General features: G+C 53.5%; 3 protein-coding genes across 14 annotated transcripts in view; 1 reads left to right on the forward strand and 2 right to left on the reverse strand.

The window, feature by feature from the left end:
• Positions 1-124: 124 nt before the first annotated feature.
• On the forward strand, positions 125-3,189 carry ACD (ACD shelterin complex subunit and telomerase recruitment factor). 4 transcript variants are annotated; one of them, XM_047835297.1, is made up of 13 exons: positions 125-298; positions 505-616; positions 693-829; positions 968-1,061; positions 1,145-1,221; positions 1,357-1,401; positions 1,509-1,543; positions 1,695-1,846; positions 1,921-2,017; positions 2,100-2,180; positions 2,310-2,683; positions 2,790-2,911; positions 2,992-3,189. In XM_047835297.1, the coding sequence occupies exons 1-13, from the start codon at positions 261-263 to the stop codon at positions 3,068-3,070; spliced, it is 1,443 nt and encodes a 480-aa protein (XP_047691253.1). In that variant the 5' UTR covers positions 125-260; the 3' UTR covers positions 3,071-3,189. The 4 variants fall into 4 exon arrangements, with proteins under 4 accessions (XP_047691253.1, XP_047691254.1, XP_047691256.1 ...); XM_047835298.1 differs by having other exon boundaries at positions 2,820-2,911; XM_047835300.1 differs by lacking the exon at positions 2,992-3,189 and having other exon boundaries at positions 2,778-2,893.
• On the reverse strand, positions 3,145-15,503 carry CARMIL2 (capping protein regulator and myosin 1 linker 2). 7 transcript variants are annotated; one of them, XM_047835293.1, is made up of 39 exons: positions 15,143-15,502; positions 14,812-14,906; positions 14,664-14,714; positions 14,375-14,437; positions 14,151-14,275; positions 13,925-14,016; positions 13,655-13,725; positions 13,466-13,539; positions 13,257-13,332; positions 13,089-13,177; positions 12,866-12,960; positions 12,702-12,788; positions 12,518-12,630; positions 12,325-12,402; positions 12,118-12,194; positions 11,919-12,023; positions 11,660-11,729; positions 11,437-11,518; positions 11,248-11,344; positions 11,099-11,156; positions 10,818-10,990; positions 10,486-10,648; positions 10,304-10,405; positions 8,651-8,779; positions 8,447-8,560; positions 8,136-8,296; positions 7,963-8,050; positions 7,612-7,782; positions 7,466-7,532; positions 6,765-6,994; positions 5,801-5,901; positions 5,358-5,718; positions 5,154-5,276; positions 4,579-4,615; positions 4,342-4,413; positions 4,031-4,252; positions 3,828-3,908; positions 3,399-3,476; positions 3,145-3,310 (listed from the first exon to the last, which is right to left on the reverse strand). In XM_047835293.1, the coding sequence occupies exons 1-39, from the start codon at positions 15,180-15,182 to the stop codon at positions 3,198-3,200; spliced, it is 4,224 nt and encodes a 1,407-aa protein (XP_047691249.1). In that variant the 5' UTR covers positions 15,183-15,502; the 3' UTR covers positions 3,145-3,197. The 7 variants fall into 7 exon arrangements, with proteins under 7 accessions (XP_047691249.1, XP_047691246.1, XP_047691247.1 ...); XM_047835290.1 differs by having other exon boundaries at positions 8,477-8,560; positions 14,151-14,437; positions 15,143-15,503; XM_047835291.1 differs by having other exon boundaries at positions 3,828-3,875; positions 14,151-14,437; positions 15,143-15,503.
• Positions 15,504-19,369: 3,866 nt separating this feature from the next.
• CTCF (CCCTC-binding factor) overlaps positions 19,370-26,789 on the reverse strand; it is a 48,061-nt gene continuing 40,641 nt past the window's right edge. For 2 of the 3 annotated variants that reach the window (XM_047835475.1, XM_047835474.1), the window contains 3 exons: positions 26,373-26,508; positions 22,083-22,244; positions 19,370-20,903 (listed from right to left, as the gene is read on the reverse strand). In XM_047835475.1, coding sequence (XP_047691431.1) covers positions 20,719-20,903; positions 22,083-22,244; positions 26,373-26,508 — 483 coding nt within the window. In that variant the 3' untranslated portion in view covers positions 19,370-20,718. The remainder of the gene's footprint in view (positions 20,904-22,082; positions 22,245-26,372; positions 26,509-26,789) is intronic. The other variant, XM_047835476.1, reaches the window with a different exon arrangement.

Genomic DNA, 26,789 nt, shown 5'->3' on the forward strand with positions numbered 1-26,789 from the left:
GCCAATCAGAGGGAAGGGGTGGGGGAAGTGACCTTTACTAAGTGTAGTCTGTGTACTGTTACTTCTACTGGCCTTATAAGACTGCACGTTTTAGATGGGAAACTGAGCCATAATAAATATTTGCTCAACTCTTCGGTTCACAAGGTGAAGTGGCTTTGGGCCAACTCGCTTGACCACTCCTGGCGGCAGCCTGAAGCCCTAGATCCCTCCCTCCCTCTCCATTCGAGCCATCCCGGCCGGTGCCACAGAAGTCTTGACGAATGGCCCAAACGCCGGGCCCCTGCTCGGAGATACCCTGGTAAGACCAAGCAGGTTGGCATCCAATCTTCCCAGCAAGAATCTGCCCGCAAATATCCGAACAACACGGGCTCGTGCGCACGCGCGGACACGCATTTGGGCGTGGCCTCGACCTTAGGTTCCGCCCAGCCGCGGTGCGCTTCCTCTTCCGACGAGAGGCGGGGCCGCGGCGTCCGCGGGAAACCCAGGCTGGTGGTGCTCCACTAGGTGCATCCCGGGAATGGCAGGCTCGGGGAGCTTGGTCCTGCGGCCCTGGATTCGAGAGCTGGTCCTGGGGTCAGATACACTCTCAAGTCCGCAGGCGGGGCAGCTGCTAGAGGTGAGTCCCGCCACCCTTCTCAGAGACCAGGGCAGGGCCCGAGGGCGGTGGGATTGACGCCGGTCGATGCCGTCAGGTGCTACGAGAGGCCGAGGCTCCGGGCCCGTCCCGCGCCCCTGACTCGTCTGATGTCGCGGCCACACTGCTTGTGTCTGACGGGACCCACAGTGTCCGATGCCTAGTGACGTGGGAGACCCTGGACGCCTCGGATTGGTGAGAGAGGAGCCGCGGGGTCTGGGGAAATCGGAGTCTAGTGGGAGTGCGCGAGGCGGAGGTGGGAGGGCCGCAGGCGGGCCGGGCTGTGTTCCAGCGGGCCGTGGCCGTAAGGGTCGTGCTTGCCACTTGCCGCAGGGAGGAGAAGGAGTTCGGCTTCCGAGGGGCAGAAGGCCGGCTGCTGCTGCTGCAGGATTGTGGGGTCCGCGTCCAAGTCGCCGAAGGCGGCGCGGTGAGTGGTGAGGCTGGTTTGGGTGGGTTAATGAGCCTCTTCGTGACAACTCCTAAGACCCGTCCCTTAATTCAATCCTTCAGCCCGCGGAGTTCTACCTCCAGGTGAACCGCTTCAGCCTGCTGCCCACTGAGCAGCCCCGGGAACGGGTGATTGGTTGGTAAATGATGCCTCCCCCCACCGGCTGTTCTCTCTACTGAGGCCTCGCTGACTTTGGTGTAGGTCTTTTGGGTGGGAGGGCTTAGGCCGCTGGAAACAACATTGCCAACTACCTCCCTTTTTTTTTTTCCCCCAGCAACCAAGACCCGGATGTGCAGAAAAAGCTCTATGACTGTTTGGAGTGAGTAGAGGGTTGGGCTCTGGGGCCAAGTGTGCCTCTCTCAAGGGCAAATTTGTGCAGACAGGCCTCAGGATTGTTCCTCAGGCTTGTCCTCTCTGTTTCTATAGGGAGCACCTTTCAGAGTCCATCTCCCCCAGTGCAGGTATTTATAGGGGTTGGCCAATGACCCTAACTCCCTGTAGAGTGACCTCCCCAGCCATCACCTTTTGCTTCTTTAGTAAGCTTTTCTTCCTACCCACCCTGCCTTTCTTCTTTTTTAAGTTTTGGCCCATCCTCTGGTCCCCTGCCCTCAGGCCTTTCACTGTCCCAACTTCTGGATGAGGTGCAGGAGGACCAGGAGCATCGGGGGGCGTTAGTGCACCTGGCTGAGAGCTGTCTGATGCTGGCAGGCCCTTACACAGCACCCCCTCTTACCCGCTGGGCCTCCTCCCACCATAGGACCACGGTCAGTCTGGGGCTCCCCGGGGGAAATGTCAGAGGAGTTGAACAAGGGCTAGGCTGAGAGTTTATGCCCCACAGGGAGAAGCTGTGTACACTGTCCCCAGCTCATGGCTGCACATCTCTGAGAATGACCAGCGAGTTCTGAGCTCTCTGGGTCCAGGTCAGAGGACACAGGGTAAGAAGGACTGGAGAGGTCAAGATGGGAGTACCTGGGGACCTAGTGCCCACAGTGCTAATAAGCTCCCCCTGACCCTCAGACCCTGAGCTGCCCCCACCAGACCCAGCTCTGGAAGACCTGTCGCTGACCCTGATCTCTCCTTCCTCACCTACGTCCTCAGGTAAGGTGGTGCGCAGGCCACAGGCATTCACTGCTATCAGCCACGTGGGGGGATGAACACAATCCCTGTCGGCCTAAGCTAATGAGGCACTGAGGTGGCTGTGCCCACAGTCGGTGCCTTCCTCTCCAGGAACGCCTGCTTTACCCAGCCACATGTCCTCTGAGGAAAGCGGTGCCAGCATCAGCCTTCTGCCTGCCCTGTCCTTGGCTGCTTCAGACCCAGTGCAGAAGGGCAGCTCCCGGCCTGTGCCAGCCATCTGTTCAGCCCCTGGCCCCCTGCCCCCCAGTTCCATACACCCTAGCCGTGGACCCAGATCCCCACTCCTGAGCTGCACCCCAAGTCTCTCACCCCTTGGTCATGTACCCAGTCCACATCAGGCCATTGTGACCAGGGCCCAGAAACCTAGCTTGGAGTTCAAGGAGCTAGGATTGCCCCCCAAGAACCGGCAACACTCTCCAAAGACAAAAACGACCACAGGAGCCCTGGAGTCCAGCCCTGTTGGGGTGAGTATAGCCTCTCTACAACTGGATAGTAGAATGGGATGGGTCTTGGGTGGAGCTGGGAGTGGGGGTGGGGAATAGCATTGGATGGGGTTAGGGGTCCTTGTAGGTCCCTCTCCAGATACCACACCACCTTCAGGACCCTCCAAAGAAGCATCGTGATGGTTCTGCCTTCCAATATGAGTATGAGCCACCCTGCACCTCCCTCTGTGCCCAGGTGCAAGCTGTCAGGTGAGTGCCTGGGGCTGCCCCTATTCTTTGGGTCACCAGGCCCAGTCTCCATTGACCTACAGCCATGGTTCTTTTCCCAGGCTTCCTCCCCAGCTTGTGGCCTGGGCCTTGCACCTTCTGATGGAGCCACAGCTGGAGTCTGAGCTCACCCAGGTGTGAGGGGTCATGTGAACATGTGGGAAGATGTGTGCACACAGGTCCATGGCTGGGGATAAACCAAAAGTACTCCCCACTCTGCTTCAAGTTTTTTAATAAAATAATCTCATGCGGCAGGAAAAGGAGAGGGTCAGGGGTTGGGGCCGCCGCCTCTTTGGTCTGTGGCTGGGGAGGGTGGCTTCTGCTCAGGACTAGAGGGCTCTGTGGGCTGTGGGGGCAGAGGTTGGGCTCCAAGGCCAGATCCTGCAAGGGAAGGAGGAAGGGAGAGGAGGGGTCAGGACTGGACTGAGCAGTCCTGCCACCCTCCCAACTGGCCCTAGCTTCCTCTCACCTAGGCCTGGAGATGAGGGTGCCTCAGGCTTTGGCCTCCGCTTGAGAACAGGGGAGCGCTGCAGCCGCAGGGGCCGTTCTGAAAGACACAGAAACACTTGGCAGGGGAGGAGGTTGCTAGGGGCTTGCTGCCTGTCCCCAAGCGTTCTCTCCCACCTCCAGTGCATGTGTGAACACACACTGTTGGCTTCAGAGCCACCTCCTTCCCCTGCATCCTCCCACCCCTGGCAAAAGCTGTTCTCCTGGAGGTGGAGCCAGGACTAGTGGGAAGGGCTTGTCAGACCCGTGCTCCTGGCCTTCTGGCTCCCTAACTTCTCAACCCCTTACACCATTGGGGACCTCCAAGGACCAAAACCACAAAGGGAGCCATGGAGTCTACCCTCCCCATCTCCTCCTGCACTCAAGCACACAGGGAGGTGTTCCCCCTCACCAGCAGGGGTCTGGAGCTGGTCCTCATGCACAGACACTGCTCGTCGCCCTGCCGAGAGAGGCCTCGGCCTCAGCTGGCCATCTGGGGGAGGCCAGGGTATCAGGGTATGGTCTCAACAGCTTTCCCCACTCCAGCCCTTGCTTCCCCCTCCACCGTCAGGGTCCTCAGCCCAGTATTGGGGTGGGGGCTAGGTGCCTGCTTACCTTCGTTCCTAGGGCCCAAGCAAGGGTCCTCTGGGAGGACCAGGCTGTCAGGGGAGGGGCTGGTTCTTCGTGGACTGGGGCTGGGACAAGGGGAGGGGGGGCCTGGACCATCCTGTTGGCCCCAACCACGGCCCCTGAGCTCTGCATTCAGCTGCTGTCCTAGTGTCTTCCAGGTGGTGGACTCCGGACCTTGGCTCCCTGGACCAGGTCTGCATGAGGGGTCTACAGGGAGAAGGGTGTGAGCCTAACCAGTCGTCTGACCCCCTCCTATCTTTGCATGTCCCCCAACACACACAGTGGCCCTTACTCACCAGCCGACACGGAGTGGGTGCGGGACTTGATTGAGATGGGAGGGGCCTCTGTGGAACTGTCCATAATGTCACCTGCAAGGGGCTGGGGGTTCATTCAGGCACCAGCCTTTGGGAGTGAGGGGAAGAAAAACCTGGCCTCTTCCCCTCTTCCCCCAGAACAGCAAGTACCTTGGGGACTATATCTAAGGACAGCTCCTTCACCAAAAATGTACTGCCATAGCACAGGATCCCACTTACCATCCGAGCCAGCCTTCTTGATCTCTCCATCCTTGCTCTGTAGGAAACAGGGAAATCGAGCTCAGTCCTGTCCTGTCTTCACTCTAGCCTTGTTCTTGTAACCACTACTAAATGCCCACCAGGAGATGCAGGGATGGATGAAGAGGAAGCTCATGTAACCCACAGATGGCGACGAGAGGCTAGAAGTAGCCAGGGAGGAGTTCCTGACACAGGAACACGTGGCAGGGTGATGAGATGAAAGAAGTGACAAGGGCTGAGGCCTTGGGGCAGGATTAGGAGGCAGGGCAGTGTCTTGAGAGGAAGTACCTGGAAGACTTGCTGTTTCAAATGCAGGTGACAAGGTCAGAGTTCTGTTAGATCTACAGAAAAAGGACCACCCCAGTCCAATGACCAGGGCAGAAGCCAAGAAGGAAAAAAGGTGGACTCTGATGACTGTTCTGAGGGGGAGGGGGTGGAACTGACAGAGCCGTCTGTGTGTCATGAGCCTCCTTCTGGTCACATATGTCACCCACAGATTGCCACAAGCCACATGTCGCCTGCCCCCTCACTTTGCACTTGTGTCCCTCCCAACTTACTTGCTTCCTCTTGCCTTCAGCACTCCCGCTGCTTCTGCTCACACCAATCCTCTGCAGCATCACTTGTACCCGCTGTTCAAAGGATGGGGCCAGCTCTGTGTCTCCCCGCTCCAGGGGCCGCCGCTGAGAACACAGAAGCCCAAGTAGGAGAGAGCCCATTGCCTCAGTCCTAGCAGAGCCCTTACCCCTTGTCACCAGGCCTACCTTGTCAGGTCTGGTGCCCAGTGTTTCCTCCTCCTCAGCAGGTAGTAGTATCATTGAATAGGCCTTGCTTTCCCGGGTATAACGAGGCCGGCTCCTATGGGCCGGGTCTGGGCTGCTGGTGCCCCCCTCAGCTCCACCAGGCTCCTCCCCACGGCCGGGGCGGGATGGTGGCCGCAACAGGTCTCCCAGTGTGGTCTTTCGAGTACGGGGAGCTGCCCCAGGGCTGGTCTCTAGATCAGGCCGTGACCCCCGGGTTGAACGAGGCTTCTTAAAGGCAAACAGGGTACCCAGCTTCTTTCTCAGTGTACGGGGGACAGGGGTGGTACCCCCTTCATTGGCTGAGTCCTCTTCAGGAACCCAGCTGTGGGAACAGCTGGCAGTGAGTGGCAAAGCAGACAGACCATCCCACCTTCTCCCACCCCATACAACTGCCCCTCACTCACAGGCTATCCTGCTGGATCAGCCTTTTGGAGAAGAATTCCTCCACGCCTTCGTCCACGCGGGCACTGAGTCCATTCCCTTCCTGCGGCAGGGCTGGGAGCACCTGAGGGACACCATAGGGCAAGGACTGAGCACAACCATATATTCTCTCCACCCCTTGATAAGCAGCCTAGCCTGGGCAACTTCTGTACCTGAGAGCTGCAGTGACCTTAGGGGGCTACTGACAAATATTCCTGCTGTCCAACTGGTGGGCAGAGATGGTTTCACATATCCCCTAATCAGAAGCTGGCCCTGGACACACACACTCAGCCCACATCTGTTCTTGTCCCATGGAGTATCGACACCCGGAACCATCCTGTCACCAGCAGGCTAAAACCTACAGGCTCCTGGGTCACACGTTCCCATTTGCTACCCTCTCTGCTCCAAACAGTTCCCTGCAGTACCTTCCACCCCCACCCCACCCGGCCTGCTGGCAGCTCAGCGGCTCCTGCTGCTGCGTCAGACCCTCTGGGGGGCCTCAAGCCAACTCCTGCCTGCCTTCTGCCCTGTGTCCACTGTCCCCACCAGTACCCAGCCCACACAGAACATCTCCCCACATAAACAACTACTGGACGTGCAGTAGATGCAGGATTGTCCCCGCAGCCAGGGGGCCCAGGATCTTTCAGTAACCCTGGGAGAGGGAGGATAAGATGGACACCCTCTCTCGCACATCCATTCATGCAAAGGGCCAACCTAAGATGCAGTTCTAAACTGAGATGTACCCCAAATTAAATCCACACGCTCATGACCCTGCATGGGAATGACCTGGGGAAGGGGTGGCCAGGAATAAGCCAAGATTCGGCAGCACGACCAAGTACTCTTGAGTCCCGACAACCCACCTCCCTAGCTGCTTCTCTCCTGAGAAACAAATGAGGCACCCGTGACCCCCTAGTTCCACGAGCTCTGGAATGGGGGAAGGGCACTCACCTGGGGGCCCCCCGGTGGCGGACGGTGGTGGTACTGGCGCCGCGGCCGCGGCCGGGCCCGGGTCGGATGGCGTAGGGGCTCCCCAGAGGGTGGCAGGTCCATGCAAGGCAGTGGGCCGGCCTGGGGACCCGGGGTGGCAGGGCTCGGAGAGCCACGGGCAGAAGGCCCCGCCTGCGGCTCTGCATCTTCCCCCGGAGCCGCCAGCTCGGGCTCCGGTTCCTCAGCAGCACCTAAAGGGAGAGCACCAGAGGAGTACCGAGGAGCAAGCCTGGGGAGGTGGTGGCGGCAGGAGCGGCGCTGGGGCGGCGGGGGACCCGCCCAGGGCGCGGGGAGGGGCCCGACTACGCCACCCCCACCCCCCCACGCCCGCCCCTCCCCCCGTCGCCGCTGTCCGTGGTGCTGAGCGCGGCCCCGAGCGGCGCGGCTCTGCGCTGCCGCCAAGCATGCGCATCCTGGGGGTAGGGAAAGGGGCGGGGGAGACGAATGGAGAGTAGATCCTGGTCTGCTCAGGTCCTGCTCCATGCTGACCACAGTAGACCCCAACCTGCAAGTCTGCATGGGGAACCTGGCCTGGCTCAGTCAAGGGTCAGGTAGTTCCCAGGACAAGACTAAATTACTGTGACCATGTGTCTAGGTCCCCAGATCTAATGGAGGACCTTCAGCTCAACCTGGTTAACTCCCTTTCCCCCAGACCGACTTACTGTGAGTGGAGAGGACCAGGTGAAAACACTGGCTGGACTCAGGCCATTTCTGTGGAGGACTGTCATGCTGGGTGGGGAGGGCAGAAACTCAGCCTGGGAACCAGGGGAGCTGCCTCCCTGCCTTCCAAACTTCTGGGACCACCTACCTTCTGTTCCCCTTCATCCTTCTGCTTTTCCCTCACCTCCTCAGAGAAGAAAAGACCTTCCAATTCCCCAGGCCCAAGGGGGCTGGGCTCACCTCCATCCAGTGCTGGTATGGCAGGAGGCATTGTCACTGTTGCCTGCTGAGCCAGACTCTCCACCTGCAATAAGGCACCCTAAAGATGGGCAGGTAGGGCCTCAGCCATAGTCCCATCAGTGCTAAGGAAACCCTGAAATAACCCTGGGCTATATGACCCCAGAAGACATTAAAGAACCCCTGCAAGGCAGTGGCCAGGTCACTGTGTATGTGTGCCTGTGCACGCATGCACATGCCTGCGTGCACAATTCTCCCTCACCAGCCGATCACGGGCTGCATTCAGCCCCTCCAGGGCCTGAGCCACAATGCTCTCTGCCAAGGTCCCCGTGACTGACAACCGCATATCCCTGAGAGCAAGAGAGAGCAAAGATTAGTGTGCTATCTATGCCCAGTCCTGTCTAGTCCAGTTTAGCCCAGTCCCATCCAGCTTACCGGAGCCTAGTGAAGGCATCTTGCAGCAGGTGCTCTGGGAGCAGTTCTGGGAGGCCCCTTGAGCCCACCAGAACCCCCTCTAGCTGCTCCCTCCACCTGGGTCCCTGTAGCATCTGTGGGCAGAGGCTCCTTGTTGTGTCCAGTGTAGCCTGAGTGAAATCCTGGGTAAAGATCAGAACATGGAGGGTGTGGCCTAAAGCTCCAACCCTCACAGAACAGTGATTCAAGGAATATCACAGTCAAACCTATGGGATAGGGGTCAAGCCTATTATGGAGGTGGAGATGGGGTTGGGGCTAGGATACCATCTTACTTGAATATCTTTACGGCAGACCTCGCCCACCTGTCCCAAGAGGCCCTCTAGCTTTTGCCGCAGCTGCCACTGATGACTTGGGGAGCTTCCAGCCTCATACAGAATTGGGAGAATCTGGAGGCCAAGGAGGAGAAGGAGTTGCAAGTTGACACCTGATTAAGTGGGGGAGGGTCTTTTTGCAGTGGTGAAGAGGGGAGTACTCACACTGAGAGAGAAGTTGGCATTTTGGATGGCATCCTCAGCCTGGTGCACAGCAGCTTCACCCTGGGGTCCAGCCCCACAGCCCAGTAGCTCCACATGCTCCTGCACTGACTGACACAGTTCGTTCACTTCCTGGGGGGGGGGGGGGGGGGAGATGCATCAAGAATCAGTCCGATCTTAGTCCCCTCCCAGCCCCCCAGACTCTGCCTCCTTCCCAGTGTCTCCAACAGGGTGGTAAGGTCCTGAAGCCAATCCCATCAGGCCAGTCACTTAGGAAACCTATCTGTTCAAGGAGGGCAAGCAGTGTCTCCTTTGGTTCATTTTAGAGACTTTATATATACTCCCTAATTGTCCTGAATAGGAAAAAAAGGAGCTGTTAGTCGTGTCTGTATTTTAGAAGCTTGATCTGCTTATCATCCACATAGAAGACAGACTTAGTGGTGAGCAGAAATGGGAGTGAGGTGGGGTGCCTGTGTGGCTCAGTCGGTTAAGCATCCAACTCTTGATTTTGGTTCAGGTCATGATCTCATGGTTTGTGGGATCACAACCCTAGTCAGGCTCTGCATCGTCAGATTCTTTCTCTTGGGATTCTTTCTCTCTCCCTCTCTCTCTCTCTCTCTCTCTCTCTGCACCTCCCCTGTTCTCTCTCTCTCTCAAAAATAAACATTAAAAAAAAAGAAATGGTTGTGAGGAGCCATAGATGAAAGATCAGGGGGAGCAAGAGATAGTTGGGGTGGGGGTAAGGATCAGTGTGTGTGAGAGTTAGCAGAGGGAGGACTAAGGAGGTCTGTGGGGGCTCTAATGTGGCCTGAAGAGACCTGGTCCAAACCTCTGTCCACAACACTTGGTGAGTGTGGGCACCATTGAGATTGGGTTCCAGGATAGAGAGAAGAGTTTGTGCAAGGTGATGAAATCACTTGAAAATCTGTAGAATGTGAAGCCCCTGAAGGATGTCTGGGTTGAGATGCCTGAGCTCTAAAGCCTGGGATTTGAGAACAGATGGGTGGAGGGATCTCACAAAGGCAAGGTAGAAGAGGGAGATGAAACCAGAAAAAGTGTCGCTGAGTTTGGCCCCAGCAGAGGTGGGTGGAGAGGGCAGAAGAGCCCTGTGAACAGGAAGTCATACATGAGGCTATAATCACCTGGGGTGGGGGGTAGGGGGCCGGTAGGATTAAGGGAGGATTTCAAAATAGCTCCCATCTTGAACAGGAGACCCTATTTAAATGCTTTTAGGGGCGCCTGGGTGGCTCAGTCGGTTGAGCGTCCGACTTCGCTCGGGTCACGATCTCACGGTCCTTGAGTTCGAGCCCCGCATCAGGCTCTGTGCTGACAGCTCAGAGCCTGGAGCCTGCTTCAGATTCTGTGTCTCCCTCTCACTCTGGCCCTCCCCCCGTTCATGCTCTGTCTCTCTCTGTCTCAAAAATAAATAAATGTTAAAAAAAAAAATTAAAAAAAAAAATAAATGCTTTTAAAAGGCATCCAGGGGTGTTATTTGGGGGAGCTACCAAGAAGAGGGACTTATCCGGGACAGCATAATTCAGGCACCCTAGCCCCAAGAAAGTCAGACCCTCAAACTCACAGAGGATCTCGAGGGCCAAAGCTCATCCCATCCCCTATCTCCTGTGCCTACTCAAGGTTGAGGGAGGGGACACTAACCTGCTCTGAAGGGTCGGAGACCAGACCCGGTGGCTGCGGACAGGAAGTGCGGTCAGAAGAGGCATGGTCCGCACGGTTATTCCTCAAAAGACAGGCTTGGATCTGAGGACAAGGGATATTGAGAAGTGGTAGGAAGCGGGGCTACCAAGCAGAGCAGGGCAAGGGAGGAGAGGGACCCACACCTGATGCACCGCACGTGTGGTCATTTCCGGGCGGCTGCGATGTGCCTGGGCCACGTCGTTCAGTGGCAGAGGCATGGCCTTTAGGCTGCGGTTCTGCTCCAGGGCCTGCGCTACGTCCAGCAGGCCCAGAGCAGACGTGTGGTTCCGGTCCCAGACGACAGACCTGGGCCAGGCCGGGCTTCAGTCAAGGGCGGAGCTCCACAAGCTCCACCCAACCCGCTGGCCTCGTCCATTCGCCTCGCACACAGGCCGAGGCCGCAGCATTTGTTCCTCCACATTCAGCCCCGCCCCTTAGCCCAGTAAGCCCCCCTCCCCCCTCCGACCCCGCCCACCGGAGCCTAGTGTTGACCCGAAGTGCCTTGGCCAGCATCTTGGCGCCGGTATCCCCCATGGCGTTGCCGCTGATATCCAGCGCCGTCAGGTTAGGATTCGTGCCCAGGGCCCGGAGCAGGACGCTGGAGGCCAGCTTCAGCCGCGACTCAGCCACCGACAGAGACTGTAGGGGCTGCAGTTAAGAAAAGCGGTCAGCAAGGAGGGCAAGTTACAGAGTCTGAGGGAGCAGGAGTCACAGGGGTCCATTGCCTGAGGATCCCACATTGTCCCAAGAACTCACACAGTCATCATCCTGCATGAGCTGGACAATCCGGTGCAGGACGTCGTCCAGGGTCTCCCTGTGGGGCAGAGGCCGCGGTTTGGAAGGACCTGGGTGGGGTGGTGGGGTGCTGTCTGGGAGGCCCGGGAGTGAGTGGGATGGGGACTCACTTGCACCGGACGTTGAAGTTCCTTCCAAGTGCCACATGTCGCAGGGACCGACTCCTCCCGATGGCCAGCACCAGAGTCACCATGTCTGAGCCGAAGCCTAGGGGTGGCTCGGATCACGCATACGGCGAGGCTGGGGATGAGGTGGGAACTGGTTGGGCAGTGGGAGGGTGGGTTTCCGGGCAGCCTCACCATTATCCGCCAGATCCAGGGAGCTCACTGCGGCGGCGTCGCACACTAAGTCCTGTATCACCTGAGCGCCCGCTGAACGCAGCTGAAGGTGGAAGGTGAAACAAGCTCAGACCGACAGGCCACAGGTGCAGAGGCTCAGGCGCCCAATGGCCGGCGCTCACCGCCTCGCGGCCCCACTCCGCGTGCGCCCACTGCCTGATCACGTCTCGGGCCGGGCGCTCACCTCACAAGCGCTGAGGTCCAGGTGCAGGTCGCCCGTGTGCGTGTTCAGCGCAAGGCCTTCCAAAAGGGCCCTGGGAGAGGATGTCACAGGGGGTGGCGGGAGCTGGGAAAGGGGGCCCCAGGGCGCGAACGAATACCAAGAAGGAAGGGACAGGATACCGGAAGGTCGAGGGGGCGATAGGAGCGGGGTGAAGCTCTGGGGCCCCGGCCTGGGTGGTGGCCGCACACGCCGGGGCGTAACCGTAGGCAGCGACACTGACCTGAGCGCGTCGGGCGGCAGCTTACAGCCCGCCAGGCCCAGGTGCCGAAGCGTCTCCGCACGGCTGAGGAAGAGTTGGAGCGCGTCGGGCGCAGCCCGGGACTTCCTGGGGTGGGCGAGCGGGAGGAGTGGGCTTCCGGGCGCAAGGAGGCGGCTCCCCGCCGTCTCCCCCCTACCCCGCCCGGACCCGCCCCCCTTACGTGCGGGAGAAGACGTTCCTCGAGGCGTCCAGGTGGCTGAGGCTAGCGCAGCAGCCGCCGGCCAGCGCTGCGAAGAGCTGCGGGAAGAGTGTGTAGGCTACACCGGCGATAGATTGAGCCCCCCGCCTCCCCCCCACGGGTCTACCCTCAGGTCTCGGGCCCGGCCACCGGCCCTACCGATCATCCCCCCACTGACCACCCTCTCACAGTGTCCAGGGCGGCGTCGGTGCCCGCGAGATTCAGGAACATCAGAACATTAGGACGGCTCAGGAAACTATAGAGGCCCTGGTGGGAGGATGAGCGTGGGAGGGAGGGAGTCAGGGATCACCTCACCAAGAGCTTCCTGACATCCCACTGTCTGCAGCGCCCCCAATCATTGGCCCTAAAGACAGCCACTCACCCCACTGTCCTCCGAGGACCCCAGCGCCCCAGGGTTCCCGGAAAGATCCAAGTGGGTCAGGGCAGAGTCAAAGGCCACATTGGAAGCCAGTGCCCGGCCCAGAGACCTCATTCCTGTGGTGGAGAGAGTGGCTCAGCAATCAGGCGGATTCACCTCCCCTCCCCGCTCTGACCACCCCACCTACCTCGAGCTGTCAACCCTGTCTGCGCTAGGCTGAGTTTCCTCAGGGCTCCAGGACGATACTCTAGGTGTCTGCTGAGAGCAGCCATGCCTGGGGAATGGGGGCAGCTGTGTGGCTCTCACCTCCTCTAGCCCCAGCCTCCTGGGGGTCCCTAGGTTCATCCGTACCTCGATCATCCAGCAGGTTCCCCGCCAGGCTAAGCTCCCGGAGGGCAGAGCTCGAGTGCCCTGCTAGTGCCTGGGCCAGTCGCCGGACAAAGTCTCTGGGGACGAGACCCCAGGTGTGAGACTCTGACCCTGGATTCCCATCTCCTCCCCAGGCCACTAGCCTCCCAAGCCCAAACCCAAGCCCCCAGACTCCTGTCTCCAAGCCCTACCCTTTCCCCCTTACCCCCTCAGGCCACAGTTCTCTAGCACTAGCTCCTCCAGGTGGGACGATTGACTCATCATGTGCAGAATCTGTTCCGAGACCTCAAGGCTCTGAGAACCAGAGTGGAGGCTCAATGAGCTGCACCCTGGCCACCACACCCTTGGCTCCTCCCTGCCCCTACACTCTCACCAGCTTCATGTCCACACAGGAGAGGCACTGGAACCACAGGTTGTAGGACAGGGCAGCCACACTCAACGCCAGGTCGCTGGGTGAGAGAAGGGGAAGGGGCAGGGCTCAGGGTCCTCCTAGGCCCACCAACCCCCTCCATGGAGAGGCTGAGGCCCAGGAATGTGGGTCATGGGATCTCCTTCCCTTCCCAGTCCTGGAAGGCCACACACCGACTGCCCAGATGGCTGAAGTCGCCTAGGCTGAAGTGGCGGCAGCCCTGACGATGGTAGATGGTGTCCACATCCTGGATGGGAAGAAGGTGTCTCCAACTGGCTTTGGGCCATAAAGGGTAGAGGGGACTCAATGCATGTGGGGGGTCAGATGTCTCCAGAGCTCCACAAGGAGGGCCCTACTCTCACCCACTGAATCTCCTCTCGGAAAGGGAAGCCATTGTAGTCACACAGAGCCTCATACGTCTCCAAGAAGCCACCTGGGGGAGGTGCCAGGGGTGTAATGGATGAGGAAGAAGAGAGAGACAAAAGGTCAGAGATGGAGGAAGATCAGACTCGAGTTGGGTGGTGGCTGTGCCTCGAGTGACTGTTCAGTTTGGGGGACGCCCAATCCAGGGGTCTGGGGCTGCAGGATGGGGGGAGGCTGAAAGTTCTGTGTGCCCTTTTCTTGGTCCTTACCACAGGGGCTGCTGGGCAAGGTGTCTTCGGAGGGGCTGCTTCTCTCCAGCCGAGCCAGCATGGAGGAGGATGTGGGCTTCCGGAATAGCTTCCTGGGGAGGGGGATAAGGGAAAAGGGGGCAGGGGACTTGTAGCCCCTAGGATGGGAGGCAACCCACTTGCGTCATTCAGAGCACCCCCTGCTGCCCTCCTTTCCTGCTGGTCCCTTGTAGTTGTCTGGCCTCACCCAAGGTTCGAGCGAGGGAAGACCTTCTTGATGGCTGCAGCAATGTGCTGGGCCAGCTGTTCCAGGGCAGCTACACCAGCAAACTCCAGGACCAGCTCAGGCAGAGACTCTAGCTCAAAAGTGACCTGGGGAGGGAGGGCTGCTGGGTTGGGCATGTGTGGGGGCAGGTGGAAAAGGAGGCAAAGACCAGGCTGCAGGCTGTGGTGGGGTACCAGGTGTCTCACCTGAGGGGGTGTCTCCTGCAGTGCCATGGCCTGGACCTCCAGGTAGCTGAATGTGCAGTCCACCTGTGGAGTGCCTGAATCAGCTGGAACCAAGGCCTTAGCCCTGCCCTTCTGGGACCCCAGTCCGTGCAGTCCAGAGTTCAGAGCCCGCCCTGCTTGCTGTGGAGAGCCCAGTGCTATTGGCAGGGCAGAGCCCACAGAGCACAGACAACTCAGCGGAGGCAGCCCTCATCAAAAAAGCTGCTGGAGGCCAAGGGGTGTGGGGTGGTGGTCAGCCCCTGGCACTCACCCTCAGGGGAAGGCAGGTGTGGAGCAGGTAGGCTCTCCATCGTAGCAGTGCCTGGGGGAAGAAGAGAGTGTCTCACCCCCTGGGCAGGGCAAGAGACTCTATTTTCCTGGGCCCCAGTGGCCCTCCCGAGCTCTGCCCCCTGCCATACCAAGACATGACCTCGCTCAGCACCCTCCCGTTCTGGTAGCCAGGTTTTCAGCAGCAGCTCAGCCTCCTTGGGCCACAGGAATCTGGTGATCTCGCCTGTGGAATGGCAGCCTGCTGGGTGACTTTGGTCCTCCTGGGAAAGTCAACTCAGGCCCATGGTCTGCACCAGGCTTCTGGCCTGGGCTCATCTATGGGCCAGTAAGGAAGGAGTGGAGTGGATGTGGGGGCACCAAACTCTTCTGAGAAGCAGAGAGAACTGTTTGCAGGTGCTCCGGGACGCTGGATGGGCTTCTGGCTTTGGAGCCAAGTACGCGGGAAGGGCCAGCGCTTACCTCGCAGCTCACAGGATATGCCGTCGGGGGTCTGGGCCATGGGGCCGGGCCGGGCCGCCGGATGGCCCAACGAGCTCCGACAAGAAACAGTAGCGGGCGGGCGCACACACAGGAAGCCTGGGGGCCCTGGCCCGCACTGTAGCCACCTGCTCCTCCTGCAGCGGAAGGTACGCGCTGCTTCCTGCCAGGCCGCCCCCAGCCCGGCTCCTCCCCGCCCCGGCCTCCGCGGGACAGGAGATGTAGGAGGGGGGCAGAGTCCCAGCTGTCCGCCCACCCAGTCGCGCAGGAGCTACTCTGGCAAGACAGACACCGGGTAGGAGTGGTGTGGCCGGGAGGGTCGTGCGTGTGGCGCGCGCCTCTTGCCATTTCTAGCCCCCTACTTCCACCCCTCACCGCAGTGCCTGTCGCGAGCACCAGGGGGCGCTGCCCGCTCGGGGATCCCTGCGGCCCACCCGCGTTGGTCCCCTCCAAAACCTAGCTGGGGAGATGGACAAGGGGCGGGCCGGGAGGAGTGCCTGTTCAGCAAGGAGCAACCAGTCTCTCTCAGTAGCTCTCCCAACACCCGGGTCCTAGCCTGAAGGGGCCTAATCTGTTGCTCCTAACCTGGAGTATGTGACCCCGTGGGATAGCCACCACCAACTTTTTTTTTTTTTTTAGCAATCTGCATGGGGGGGGGGGGGGGGATAGAACTCACAACCCCGAGATCAAGAGTCACCTGCTTTACCAACTGAGCCAGCCAGGTGCCCCCGAGATCCACTAACTTTTAAAGGGCCGAAAAAATGCCAGATGGGCTCAGATACCCTTTTCTAGAGCACAGGGTCCCCAGCTTTCATCAGGTTTGGGCTGGAAGGTGGGGAGTACCTTCATGGGGCAGCCTTGGGCTAAGGCCTGAACCCCAAGTGTTTCAGGCAGGGGTGACCAAAGGCTAGGTACATGGGAGTCCTCTCCTGTGTCTGTGTCTTCTCCCTCCTGCACGCCCTTACCTCTGCTAGAGTTTAGGGAGGGGGGAACCACTGAAGGAAAAAGTTAGTGTCTCCAGGGCTGGGAGGGGTCAGTAGGTCATGGGGTGAGGTCCTGCTAACCAGAGCATGCTGCCAGATAAAAGACCAGGGACCTAGATTCTGGAGGGTTCACAGGAAAAGAATTACTGTTTTTTTCTTCCATTACAATCCAATTAAACTCCACTTATTAGGAACAGCTCTCTGCCCTGCCCACAGCTCAGCCAGGCAGAGGTGAAAGACATAATCTTGAAAGTAGATGAGGGATGCTGAGCAGGGTGCCTTGGTCTCATTCCCATTTAGCTATCCCTCCCCACTTCAGGGTTTGGAGATAAGTGGAAACATCCTCCAGTCACCTGATCATCCCGCCACCCCACCCCCACCTCCACCCCCTCACCTAACAAAATCTCATCTCTACCAAAGATTGACACAAAGTGGCAGTAGAAACTGAACAGTAGCAGCTTGGGCAAAGCCTACCCTCAAGCAAAAGGCCAATGGTGTGAAAGCACAGGGCTGACTAGGGTTGATGGGAGGATACAGCGGGAGAAGTTGCTGAGAGTTTCTGCAAACAGAGGCAAGAGATAGTCCTACTCTGCCGTCTCCCAGTTTGAAAGAAGAGTTTGGTTTAAGATCTAGGATTCCTTCTAAGACCACATAGAACCCACAAGCTACTTTTAGGGTGAGAACTCAGTAGGTCTCTTGCACTTGAAGCGTGACCAAGTGGTACAAGAATGCTGCTTCTAAAGGCCGACTGCCTGAATTTAAGTCCTGACTCCCAAATCTTTCCAGCTGTTCCACACTAAGTTACTTAACCTTTTCGGACTTCCTTTCCTGTTTCATAAGCTGGAGCTATTAACTTGCCTCAAAGTGTTGCTATAAGGATTAAATGCTTTTTAAGTGCTCACAACAGTGCCTGGCACTCAGTGAATACCCACATCTGCCAAGTCTGCCATGGCAACCCCAGGACTCCGTAATAGAAAACCCACCTCAGTGGGACTTCTCTGTTTAGAATGGACTAGGATAAGAAATACAAGAGGGAATGTCTGCCAAAAGGGACTCTCAAGGCCAGCAACACATTGGTGGCATCTACCCCAGTCTGATGAGTGCTGTTGGGGTGGGTACAGGCTGCTGAAACCAGAATCAGCATGGAGATCAGGGCGGCAGTGACAAAACTACCACACTGCTATCAGAAACCAAGTGAACACATGGGACTCAGCTCCTAACATGTTGAGTGACTCAGTGAGAAGGGGACAGGCCCTTCAGCTTGTCTGTGTTCTGGATGGTGTGACACTCCGTGGGCGCTCAGGAAATGCTAAAGCTCACAAGGAAGCATAAGCCCCGCCTGCTCCAGCAGCACAGGATGAGGCCAGGCCAGGCTGCACCTCCCAGGTTTGCCACAAGGCTCCCTTCAGATGGTTTTAAAAGACTAGATCCTGGGGCGCCTGTGTGGTTCAGCGGGTTGAGCTTCCAACTTCGGCTCAGGTGATGATCTCGTGGTTTCATGAGTTTGAGCCCCACATCGGGCTCACTGCTCTCAGCCTGTCAGCGCAGAGCCCGCTTCAGAGCCTCTGTTCCCCTCATTCTGCTCCTCCCTTGTTTGCACTCTCCCAAAAACAAATGGTTAAAAAAACAAAAAAACCAGCTAGGTCCTGACCAAAGGCAAGAGGACTCAGGTGCTTGCTGGGCACCTTGCCGGGCAGCAGGGGAGGGTGGTACCAACCCAGGTGTGGAAAGAGAATATTTAACTCCAGTACTTGCTATTGGCTTAATAATGGGGAACAGCAGACAGGTCAGAGAACTTCCGCATCAAAAGTTCTCTGGTAAGGACTAACCATGAGAATTGGCTTCTGTACTTTGTTTATATATAAATATAATAAAAATATATTTTTAGTTTTTTTAAAATTTATTTTTGACAGACAAGTGTGCGAGCATGAGCTGGGGAGGGGCAGAGAGGGAGACACAGAATCCGAAGCAGGTTCCAGATTCCAAGGTGTCAGCACAGAGCCTGACGTGGGGCTCGAACTCATGAACTATGAGATCGTGACCTGGGCCAAAGTTGGACGCTTAACTGACTGAGCCACCCAGGCGCCCCGATTTATATTTTAAGTATAAGGCTGTATGTATATAATGGACTCACACAGGATACATCATGGGCTATGCAATGAGGAATCACTTTTCAGCGTCTCTTCCATCAGAATGTGACTTTTCTTGCCCCCTCCCCATCCCAAACATACTTTACACTTTCATTTGAATGTACACAATGAGAAAAAGCTATGCTGAAAATACAGATAAAGGCTTCACTGTTCTGCAGAGATTTTGTCATAAACACCAAGAAAGTTTACAAAACTCTATGGCCACTGGAACAATTCTGGAAGGGGGTACTCTGGCCCCCACGAGGGTTGGCCCATGCATGACAGAGACCCAATATTCTGACAACTTTCGACCCAAGGAACTGACTGCAAGGCTCAGAGTTTGAGGCCTCAGCTACCTGTTTTCCTGGGAGACAGGTCTATGTAGACAGTATGAGCAGCCAAAGGCCACACACATCTCAACTTTTGTTACTTCTCACTGAAAACCGCTAATTTGGGATTCTGGTTTAAAAGCCCTATAATTAGTGGCTGAAGATTTTACCTAAAATGGGTTTGCCAAAGCTATCTGCCCAGAAACGGCCAGCAGCATCAAGATGTTTCACTAATGCATCAACTTCCTATTCCAACTCCCTTTCCACCCTGTCTCTCCTGCAGTGCTTAACAAGCTACGCCATCTGAGTCTCTCTCCCTGCAGCCTGGTGACTAGACTACATGTGTCTCCCCCTCCTAAATTAGCCTCTCTAGAGCAAACTGGGCCCAGATTCTGTTGTCCTGCACTTGGGCTCAAGTGAGCCCAGCCCTCAGTGAGCGGAGATCCAGAGTGCAGAACTTCCCATGAGCCCCTTCTCTAACATCTGTGGTTACCCCTGCCGTAGGAACCCACTCCTAAGGTGGACCATGGGGGCTGATAGCAGTCCATCCACACTTCGCTACTCACACACACCTTTGGGAAGTTAAAACCTGTGACAGGATGCACTCGATCCAACCATTTACCAAGATCATCTCCTAAGTGCTAGGGAGGAAGTGGCCATCCTGTGGTACAGAGCTTGCCTCTGAAAGGTGACCAGGCCTGCACTGCCTGAGGCCATGAGTGTGGGCCCTGTGGGGCCCCCATCAGGCAGAGATCACACACGACGGAGTATCTGGAGCACTTGTTAATCCGTTATGATTTATTAGCTGTACAGCAGTAGGTCCTCCTCCCCAGCTTTCAACCCCATTACATATTTTATTACAGGTCTCATGTTGGTGTCCTAAAATAATGAAAAATATCACACAGTACAGCTAAGTACAAAATGCATCAACCTAGAGTTTGATAGCTAACTGATGGCTCTTTTAAAAGCAATACACAGAAGAAAAAAGTGTTTGAAATCAGCAAGACTGAGGCTCTCTAAAAAACACATTTTAAACATGTGACAGTTCATGTGCAAGAATCACTTTTTAGTTGGTTTTGTTTCACATTATTATTATTACTTTTTTTTTTTTTTTTTTTTTTTTTTTTTTTGCAGATCCAAAGTTTAAATTACTGACCTAGTGAAATTTTCTGGCCCAGCTTTTAAGGGCTGCTGTGACCCACTCATAATCATCCTTCTGCTTGAACAGAGGAGTTATAAAACACAAAATTCAGCTACAAACAGAGCAAAGAAAATGTGGATGGGAAATCATAACTGAAAGTTAATTGTACAAGGTTCAAATGCTGGCTCCATGGGCTGGAAATCCGATCTTCCACGTGGGTGTCCATCACTAGCGGCAGTAGTCTGGGTGCCGTTCTGCTACATGATTGTGATCCAATTCCTCGTCAACATTTACACACTACAGAGTCTGTGGTGACTTAATTTGCAAGTAATTAAAACGCTGGGTTTTCTTACACTGCACTTCTTTTCAACCTCTTAATTAATGGAAAAGATTAAAATGTAAAAAAAGTTATTTACAAGCTTGACCATACCAGAAACTCTGCCAAGAAAGAGGCAAAGCCTTCAGGACAGAAACCGATCGCAGCATGCCGTACTACTGGTGTGCAGCTGGCTCCGAGCAAAGGGAGTCAGGGAGAAGCAGAAGCAAAAACCAGTTTAAAAGTGTAAGTCCTTCCCAAGTCTGCATTTACAATTAAAAACTCTCCTGGGAAGAAGACCTAGAACTCTGGGAAACCTGGTGGCCATTCTGGAGTGGTTTACCATAGCCAAGAGAGAGGGTTCAATGTCTCTGTTTCCGTCTAAGAAAACCAGTCAGGCATCAACACTGTCCTCAGCACTTCACAGTAAACCCTCAGGGACTCAGAACATTCCATGATTTGCTAACATCAAACAGCAAGTTCTAGTTAAATCACATTTTTCTAACATCATCCTTGAAGTTTTAGTTCTCAGTATGTTTGGTAAAATGGTGTAAAATGATGCTTTTCCCAAAGCCAAAAGAAGAAAGAGGGAGAAAAATTAAGATGCAGGCCGTTTAAACACAGCCCAGAGCAGTCCTGGCGATGAGCAACGCCCTGCCATCACCGGTCCATCATGCTGAGGATCATCTCAGGCGTGAGGTCTCCGTTGGGGGCGTCTGCGGCGGCTGGCTGGGCCTCCTCCTCCTCCCCTTCCACGGGCTCGGCGTCTGGCTCTTTTTTTACTTCAACTATAATGTTCTCAATTGCACCTGTATTCTGGTCTTCCACCTGGATGATGGCTGTTGCTGGCAAGAAAGAGCATGAACAAAACAAATGCTCCATTAAAGCCCCTGAGGATTGCAAGGGTCCTTTCAGACTTGACACTAAATGGATGTCAGCAATGCAGGAAAGCCTCAGTAAGAACACAGAGAAAGCCAATTAAAAAAAAAAAAGGCTCAATGACCTAAAATGTGGCCATTCAAAAATCCCCAATACTCTAGAAACCATCAGTGAACAAAAGGCAGACATTCATCTTTATATGCCTCCCAAATTACATATTATAAGCCTTAGATTTCCTTTATATCATAAAGTTGAGCTTTACACCAATGCAAGATAGACAAAAGATGCAGACAGCACATGACGAAGAATACCTCACACTGTGTGATGCAGGACTGTGTTAGAGGCGACCCGCCTCTAGCGAGAACATGCCATTCCTGATTCTGAAGGCCTCCCACACTCAGGGCCCTCCACCAGTTTTTTCACTCAAGTATGTGTAGGCAAAGAGGTTCCCAGGACCTATAGTTAACCAACCTCACACTCTCCTGTGACAGACATCTATACGTGGGGTTCAGGAAGTACGTTAAAAACAACTTCTTAAATCTTGCATTTGTTAAGGAAAAAAAACCCACCAGCTTTCAGGTATCCAGACAATGAGTAGAATAGAGACCTGAGCCCCCCAGAGCCTGCTGTCATGGGGGCAGTGTCCAATACAGGACTGCTGCCCACTGCCACTTGTGATGTGGGGTACAGGCTAAATACCTCTTCTGTGTCCGCTCTTAAATCAGAAGGCGAGCACTTGAATCCAAAGGCCTGGAATTCTTAGGAGGAACAATCTCAGCACAGAAATTGCTTTATCCCTCCACCCTTTAAAATTTAGTTCTTTTATATTCATTGCCACATCAATTTTGCCAGCTGACTCTAACTGTGATGGTCTTGTAACCCCTACCACATTAGCAGTACCTATCTTGTACAGCACGAGTACCCTTCTACTCTGGACTTCTCACTGAAGCAGAAGAGGCCTCTAGCATCTTCCTCAGGTGTTACCCAGTAAAAACTAAACAACTGCTTCCGAGAGTTTGTTCAGGGTGTGACCTTAACTTGTTCTCATGGCTTAGTTCCTATCTTTCCCCAAAACAAGGACCCATCTGGCTCCTCCACATGCAGGGAGAGGATGCCAGCCTACTGAACTGAGACAAGTAACTTACGCTGGGTCTGTTTGGGCTGGTTGGTTCTGCCAGGGGGGCGTCCTCTCCGCTTCTTGGCAGGTGGTGGGGCTGGGGTCACAGGCTGAGGCTCTGGCTCGGGTTCAATTTCCACAGCAGGCTCCTCCTCATCCTCATTGTCATCCAGATCTGGCTCAGCATTTTCTTCTCACGAAATCAGGAATAACAGGTGGTGGGGCAAGAAGAAGTATGGTGGAAGAAAAATATGACACACACATATCACATATTCTGTTATGTCTAGTTACGTATTTATTTTAATAGAAATCCATGTAAAAATGCTTTTGCTAGAATTTTTGCTATCAACATTGACAGAGTAAACTGGTATTGTGGTAGAATTAATAAGCAAATCAGCTTGAAGACTACTATTCATACTTTATATGGACTGGATATTACTTTTTTCTTCTAGCTGTAGACGTCAGAATATTGAGTTTCAAATTCTTAACAGGCAACTCCATCATATGCTAGATAGACAAAAAAAACAGTGTTTAAGCTGAAAACATACGTTCCCTCTATTATACAAGGACAAAGCAGGACACCTAGCCTGAGACAGACCCTTGAAGATGTGCTCCTGCTTATCTCTGAGAGGAAGGTGTGTGTGTGTGTGTCAGAGAGCAAGACATAACTTCCTATTGCACTGTGACGTCCTATTACTAGGATAAGCAGCGAAGAGTTCTTTTAGGACTATTATTGATGTGTTTTTTTTTTTTTTAAAGCCAAGTTTTTGGACTTAATTCCCAGCTATGTCAGATTCAATGGGTCATTCTCAACTCTCTAATTTTCTCTCTGATGCCATGATCACATAAAGGGAGACAGGACTATTGTAGAAAGAATACTGACAAGGAGCCCGATGATATGGCTTTGAATCCCACATATCTTACTAGGTGTATGTAAGGTGTCCCTTACTAGGGACAATTACCACAGTGAATCCCAGTTTCCTTGTATGATCTCTACACTTACTGCTGATTTGAGGATCAAAAGGACTGAACTAACAACACATATAATCATGCTCTATAACTTACACTCTGTAGCACAGACATAGCTCTTATTTACACCACAGATCACAGTTTTTAAATTCTCCATTATTCCATTCAGGCTTCATTACTTCATTTAATAAGAGGGGTTACCCTCATTTTATAGAAAAAGTGAAAAGCCAAGGGACTTGTAAGGCACGGCTGAACTGCAGGCAGGCAGAATTCACCTCTGGCCTCTGTCTGGGGCTGTCCTGCTGCCCCTCCCCGCTCACCACAGCACACAAAGCGCGTTCCCTGCCTTCCTCTCAGAAGCACAGGTTATACAGTCTTCCCCTGGGTCCAGACATTTAAATTTAGATATCAAAGACTAAATGCTTTATCTTCAGGACAAAATGCCTTATTTGTCAAATCCTAAGTGAAAATGTGGGGAATACATTGGTATGTGGCAGTGTGTCAAGAACAAGATGCTTCCCTGTTGAACTTATTCAAGCCCCCTATTGCCTAAGTTGGCATAATGCCTAGAAAACCAAACAAATTCAGTCAGAATTGGGGGAGAAAGCCACACAAAGAAGGTTAATAGGGTCAAAGGCTTATTGGCTTGGAGAGATTTTGGCAAAAAGCCTTGAAAATAGCAGTAGACTCTGCTGGTTAATCTCTGCAGGCAGAACTTCTGCGAGAGAACAAATATGACTGTGTGGCCTTGGTCAGCAAAAGGATGGAAGGCCCTGACTTTCGGGCGGGGGGGGGGGGGGGGGGGGGGTGGATACAAAGACACTGGGTACAAGGCCCAGACCCAAACTGTGCTCTACAAGCCAGCAGTGCAGAAGCCAAAGGAGGAATGGCAGAAATCTACTGGGAACCATCAGTAAAATCTTTAGCTGAAAGATGCTCTGGTGAAACATAATTAGGGAGTGAGGCTGATGGTGCACATCACCAAGAAGACTAAGGGCCAACGTCTGTGGCAGAAGGAGGCTCTGTAACTAGAAGCACTTACAGACATCCTTGAGCTCAAGGTTACCCATGGATCTCTGGTGGCATTTGGAGCCTGTGACTTCCCCTGGCTTCTCCCAACAGTCCATTCATTCATTTCTTAGCCAAACAAAGGGGTCCCACAAAGATTCGCAGTAAAGAGTGGTGTGGGGTTTTTGTTTTTTCATGTTTATTTATTTGTAATTTTTTTTTAATGTTTATTTTATTTTTGAGAGAGAGAGACTGTGGGGGAAGAGGGGAGGGGCAGAGAGAGAGAGAGGGAGATAGAATCTGAAGCAGGTTCCAGGCTCAGAGCTGTCAGCACACAGCCCAATGCGGGGCTGGAACTCGGAAACGGTGAGATCGTGACCTAAGCCGAAGTCCGATGCCTAACCAACTGAGCCATCCAGGCGCCCCAATGTTTATTTATTTATTTTAGACAGAGTGTGTGAGCAGAGGAGGGGAAATGAGAGAGGGAGAGAGAGAATCCCCACACTGTCAGCGTAGAGCCCGATGCGGAGCTCAAACTCACAAACTGTTATAGCATGACCTGAGCCGAAATCAAGAGTTGTCCGGACACTCAACTGACTGAGCCATCCAGGTGCCCCAAGGGTGGTATGCTTTTATAAAGATTAAAGCAAACCGACATTTTAAAGGAGGCATGTTTACTTAAAACCCAGTGATGAAGATAATGCTTAAAATAGATTTCTAGAAAAGACAGCAAAAAATAAATTACTCTTATGCTTACTGGATGAATAATCTCTCAGAAAAGTTCTAAATAGAAAAGTAAAGCCTTTATTAAAATATACAAAAACTAAAAAGGACCTTGTTACAGATCTAAATATAAAAAATCAGTACTTTCATAAGCAAGTTTTAGATAAAATCAATAAAGTCACTGAAGTTCTCAAACATGTTCAACCTTCAAAAATTTCAATCCCTCCCCATTATTACTGAAGCTTCTCCCCCCCAAGTTTGTTTATTTTGAGAGCGCACACATGTGCGTGCACATTGAGTGGGGAAGGGGCAGAGAAAGAATCCCAAGCAAGCAGGCTCTGCACTGTCAGTGTGGAGCCCGATGTGGGGTATGAACCCACAAACTGTGAGATCACAACGTGAGCCAAAACCAAAAGTCAGATGATTAACTGAGCCACCCAGCTGCCCCCGCTCCCCATTACTTCTAACAAGCATGCAAAAGACAAAATGAAGAGCCTTAGAAACACATAAGGCGCCATCTATAATCTTTCCAGTCCGATGGTGCTTCTGGGGTAGTGTATTCCCCAAAACAAAACCCCTTTACATACATCTTTTACCATAAAAAACTTAAATCTTTAGTCACAAATGTGCTTTCTCAACTACTTGGCCAGTAGTCCAAGTATCCACATTGAAAAAGCCTACCATCATGAAAAAGTGTGTACAATCAAATGTGACTCCTATGTTACCGACACTCTTGTTCTCCCTCCCTCTTCATGACTCTAGCACCTCAAAACCATACCAGAGCACCTGGATTTCATGACTAGAAAGGCAAAAACACCCCAGAAAGCATCAACGGTAGGAAAATAGGCAAAGTGTTACATTTTAAAATTCAGAGATTAAGGTAGGAAGAGAAAGGCTGACCTTCATGGATCTGATCAACACATCTCAAGGCTAGGCTGACACAGGCAGTCAAACCAGAAGTTGGTCAAGATGCTTAAGCAACCTTCTTCACGTCCATTAGATTCATTGCTCAAATCTAGACCAGCTTCCTAAATGTAAAAGTTATGAACATAGAAAAGAAACTCTGCTGGCCTTAGAATATTACTAATCTGAGTAAACTGAGTCAAGATATTAATTCTGCTTTGGCTTTAACTGAACATGTAACATATAAGACATTATCAAGCAATGGAATACCAGGAGAAAAAAAAAATGGCCCCAGAAACATACTAACTGCTGCTGTAAAAATATACACATTAGGGCGGCGCCTAGGTGGCTCAGTTGGTTAAGCGTCCGCTCTCGGTTTCAACTCAGGTCATGATCTCAAGTTTCATGGGATCAAGCCCCGCATCAGGCTCTGCGCTGACAGTGTGGAGTCTGTTTGGGATTTTCTCTCTCCTCTCTCTGCCCCTCCCCAGCTCTCTTTCCCTCAAAAACAAACAAAAAAACCCAAAAAAAACAAAAACAAACAAAACAAAACAAAAAAAAACCCCACAAAAAACCATACACACATTAGGAAGACTAGAGGTTACAGAAATTAAGAGTGATTGGCCTATCTCTATATCCCAGCACATCCTACATAAATGTACTGGCAGCTGGGCACCAAAATCTGTGTAACTAAATCAAGAAACAAGGTACTCACCACTGTCAGAGGAGTCTTCTTTTTTAGAACGCATCTTTCTTTTTCTTCCACGTTTACTCTTCTTTGTTTCCCCTCCATTTTCCCCTTCTACGCCATCTGGACCAGCACAATTATCAGCATGTCTTGCCATGGTATTCTAACAAAAGAAATAAAACCTTCATTCATATTACTAAAATAGTTGATATCAGAATTAGACGTTGTCTTATTTTAGCTTAATAAATAAAATTTTGGGGTAACCATATTAAGTCCAAATGTTCTAGTATGTGTTAATAAGCACATTCTGAACATATTCTCCTCATTCAGGGGAAATGGCCTCCCTCTGGAGAGGGGAGACAGAGGGGGGAAAGGAAGGGAGCGAGAGGGAGACAAAGAAAAGTCCATCAGAAGAGGAGGCTGCATCCTCTGAACAGGGGCTCA

The sequence above is a fragment of the Prionailurus viverrinus genome, chromosome E2 (genome assembly GCF_022837055.1).
Source record: "Prionailurus viverrinus isolate Anna chromosome E2, UM_Priviv_1.0, whole genome shotgun sequence".
NCBI lineage: Eukaryota > Metazoa > Chordata > Mammalia > Carnivora > Felidae > Prionailurus > Prionailurus viverrinus.

What these genes read in the sequence shown, in the direction of transcription:
- CARMIL2 (XM_047835289.1), bottom strand. Translation starts at nt 15,182, where the DNA reads ATGGCCCAGACCCCCGACGGCATATCCTGTGAGCTGCGAG. An exon ending in CATATCCTGTGAGCTGCGAG is followed by an intron (nt 14,907 to 15,142) that starts GTAAGCGCTGGC and finishes GCCATTCCACAG; the next exon opens with GCGAGATCACCAGATTCCTG. An exon ending in TCCGAGAGGAGATTCAGTGG is followed by an intron (nt 13,540 to 13,654) that starts GTGAGAGTAGGG and finishes CTTCCCATCCAG; the next exon opens with GATGTGGACACCATCTACCA.
- ACD (XM_047835297.1), top strand. Translation starts at nt 261, where the DNA reads ATGGCCCAAACGCCGGGCCCCTGCTCGGAGATACCCTG. An exon ending in GTCCATCTCCCCCAGTGCAG is followed by an intron (nt 1,544 to 1,694) that starts GTATTTATAGGG and finishes CCCTGCCCTCAG; the next exon opens with GCCTTTCACTGTCCCAACTT. An exon ending in CCTCCCACCATAGGACCACG is followed by an intron (nt 1,847 to 1,920) that starts GTCAGTCTGGGG and finishes TATGCCCCACAG; the next exon opens with GGAGAAGCTGTGTACACTGT.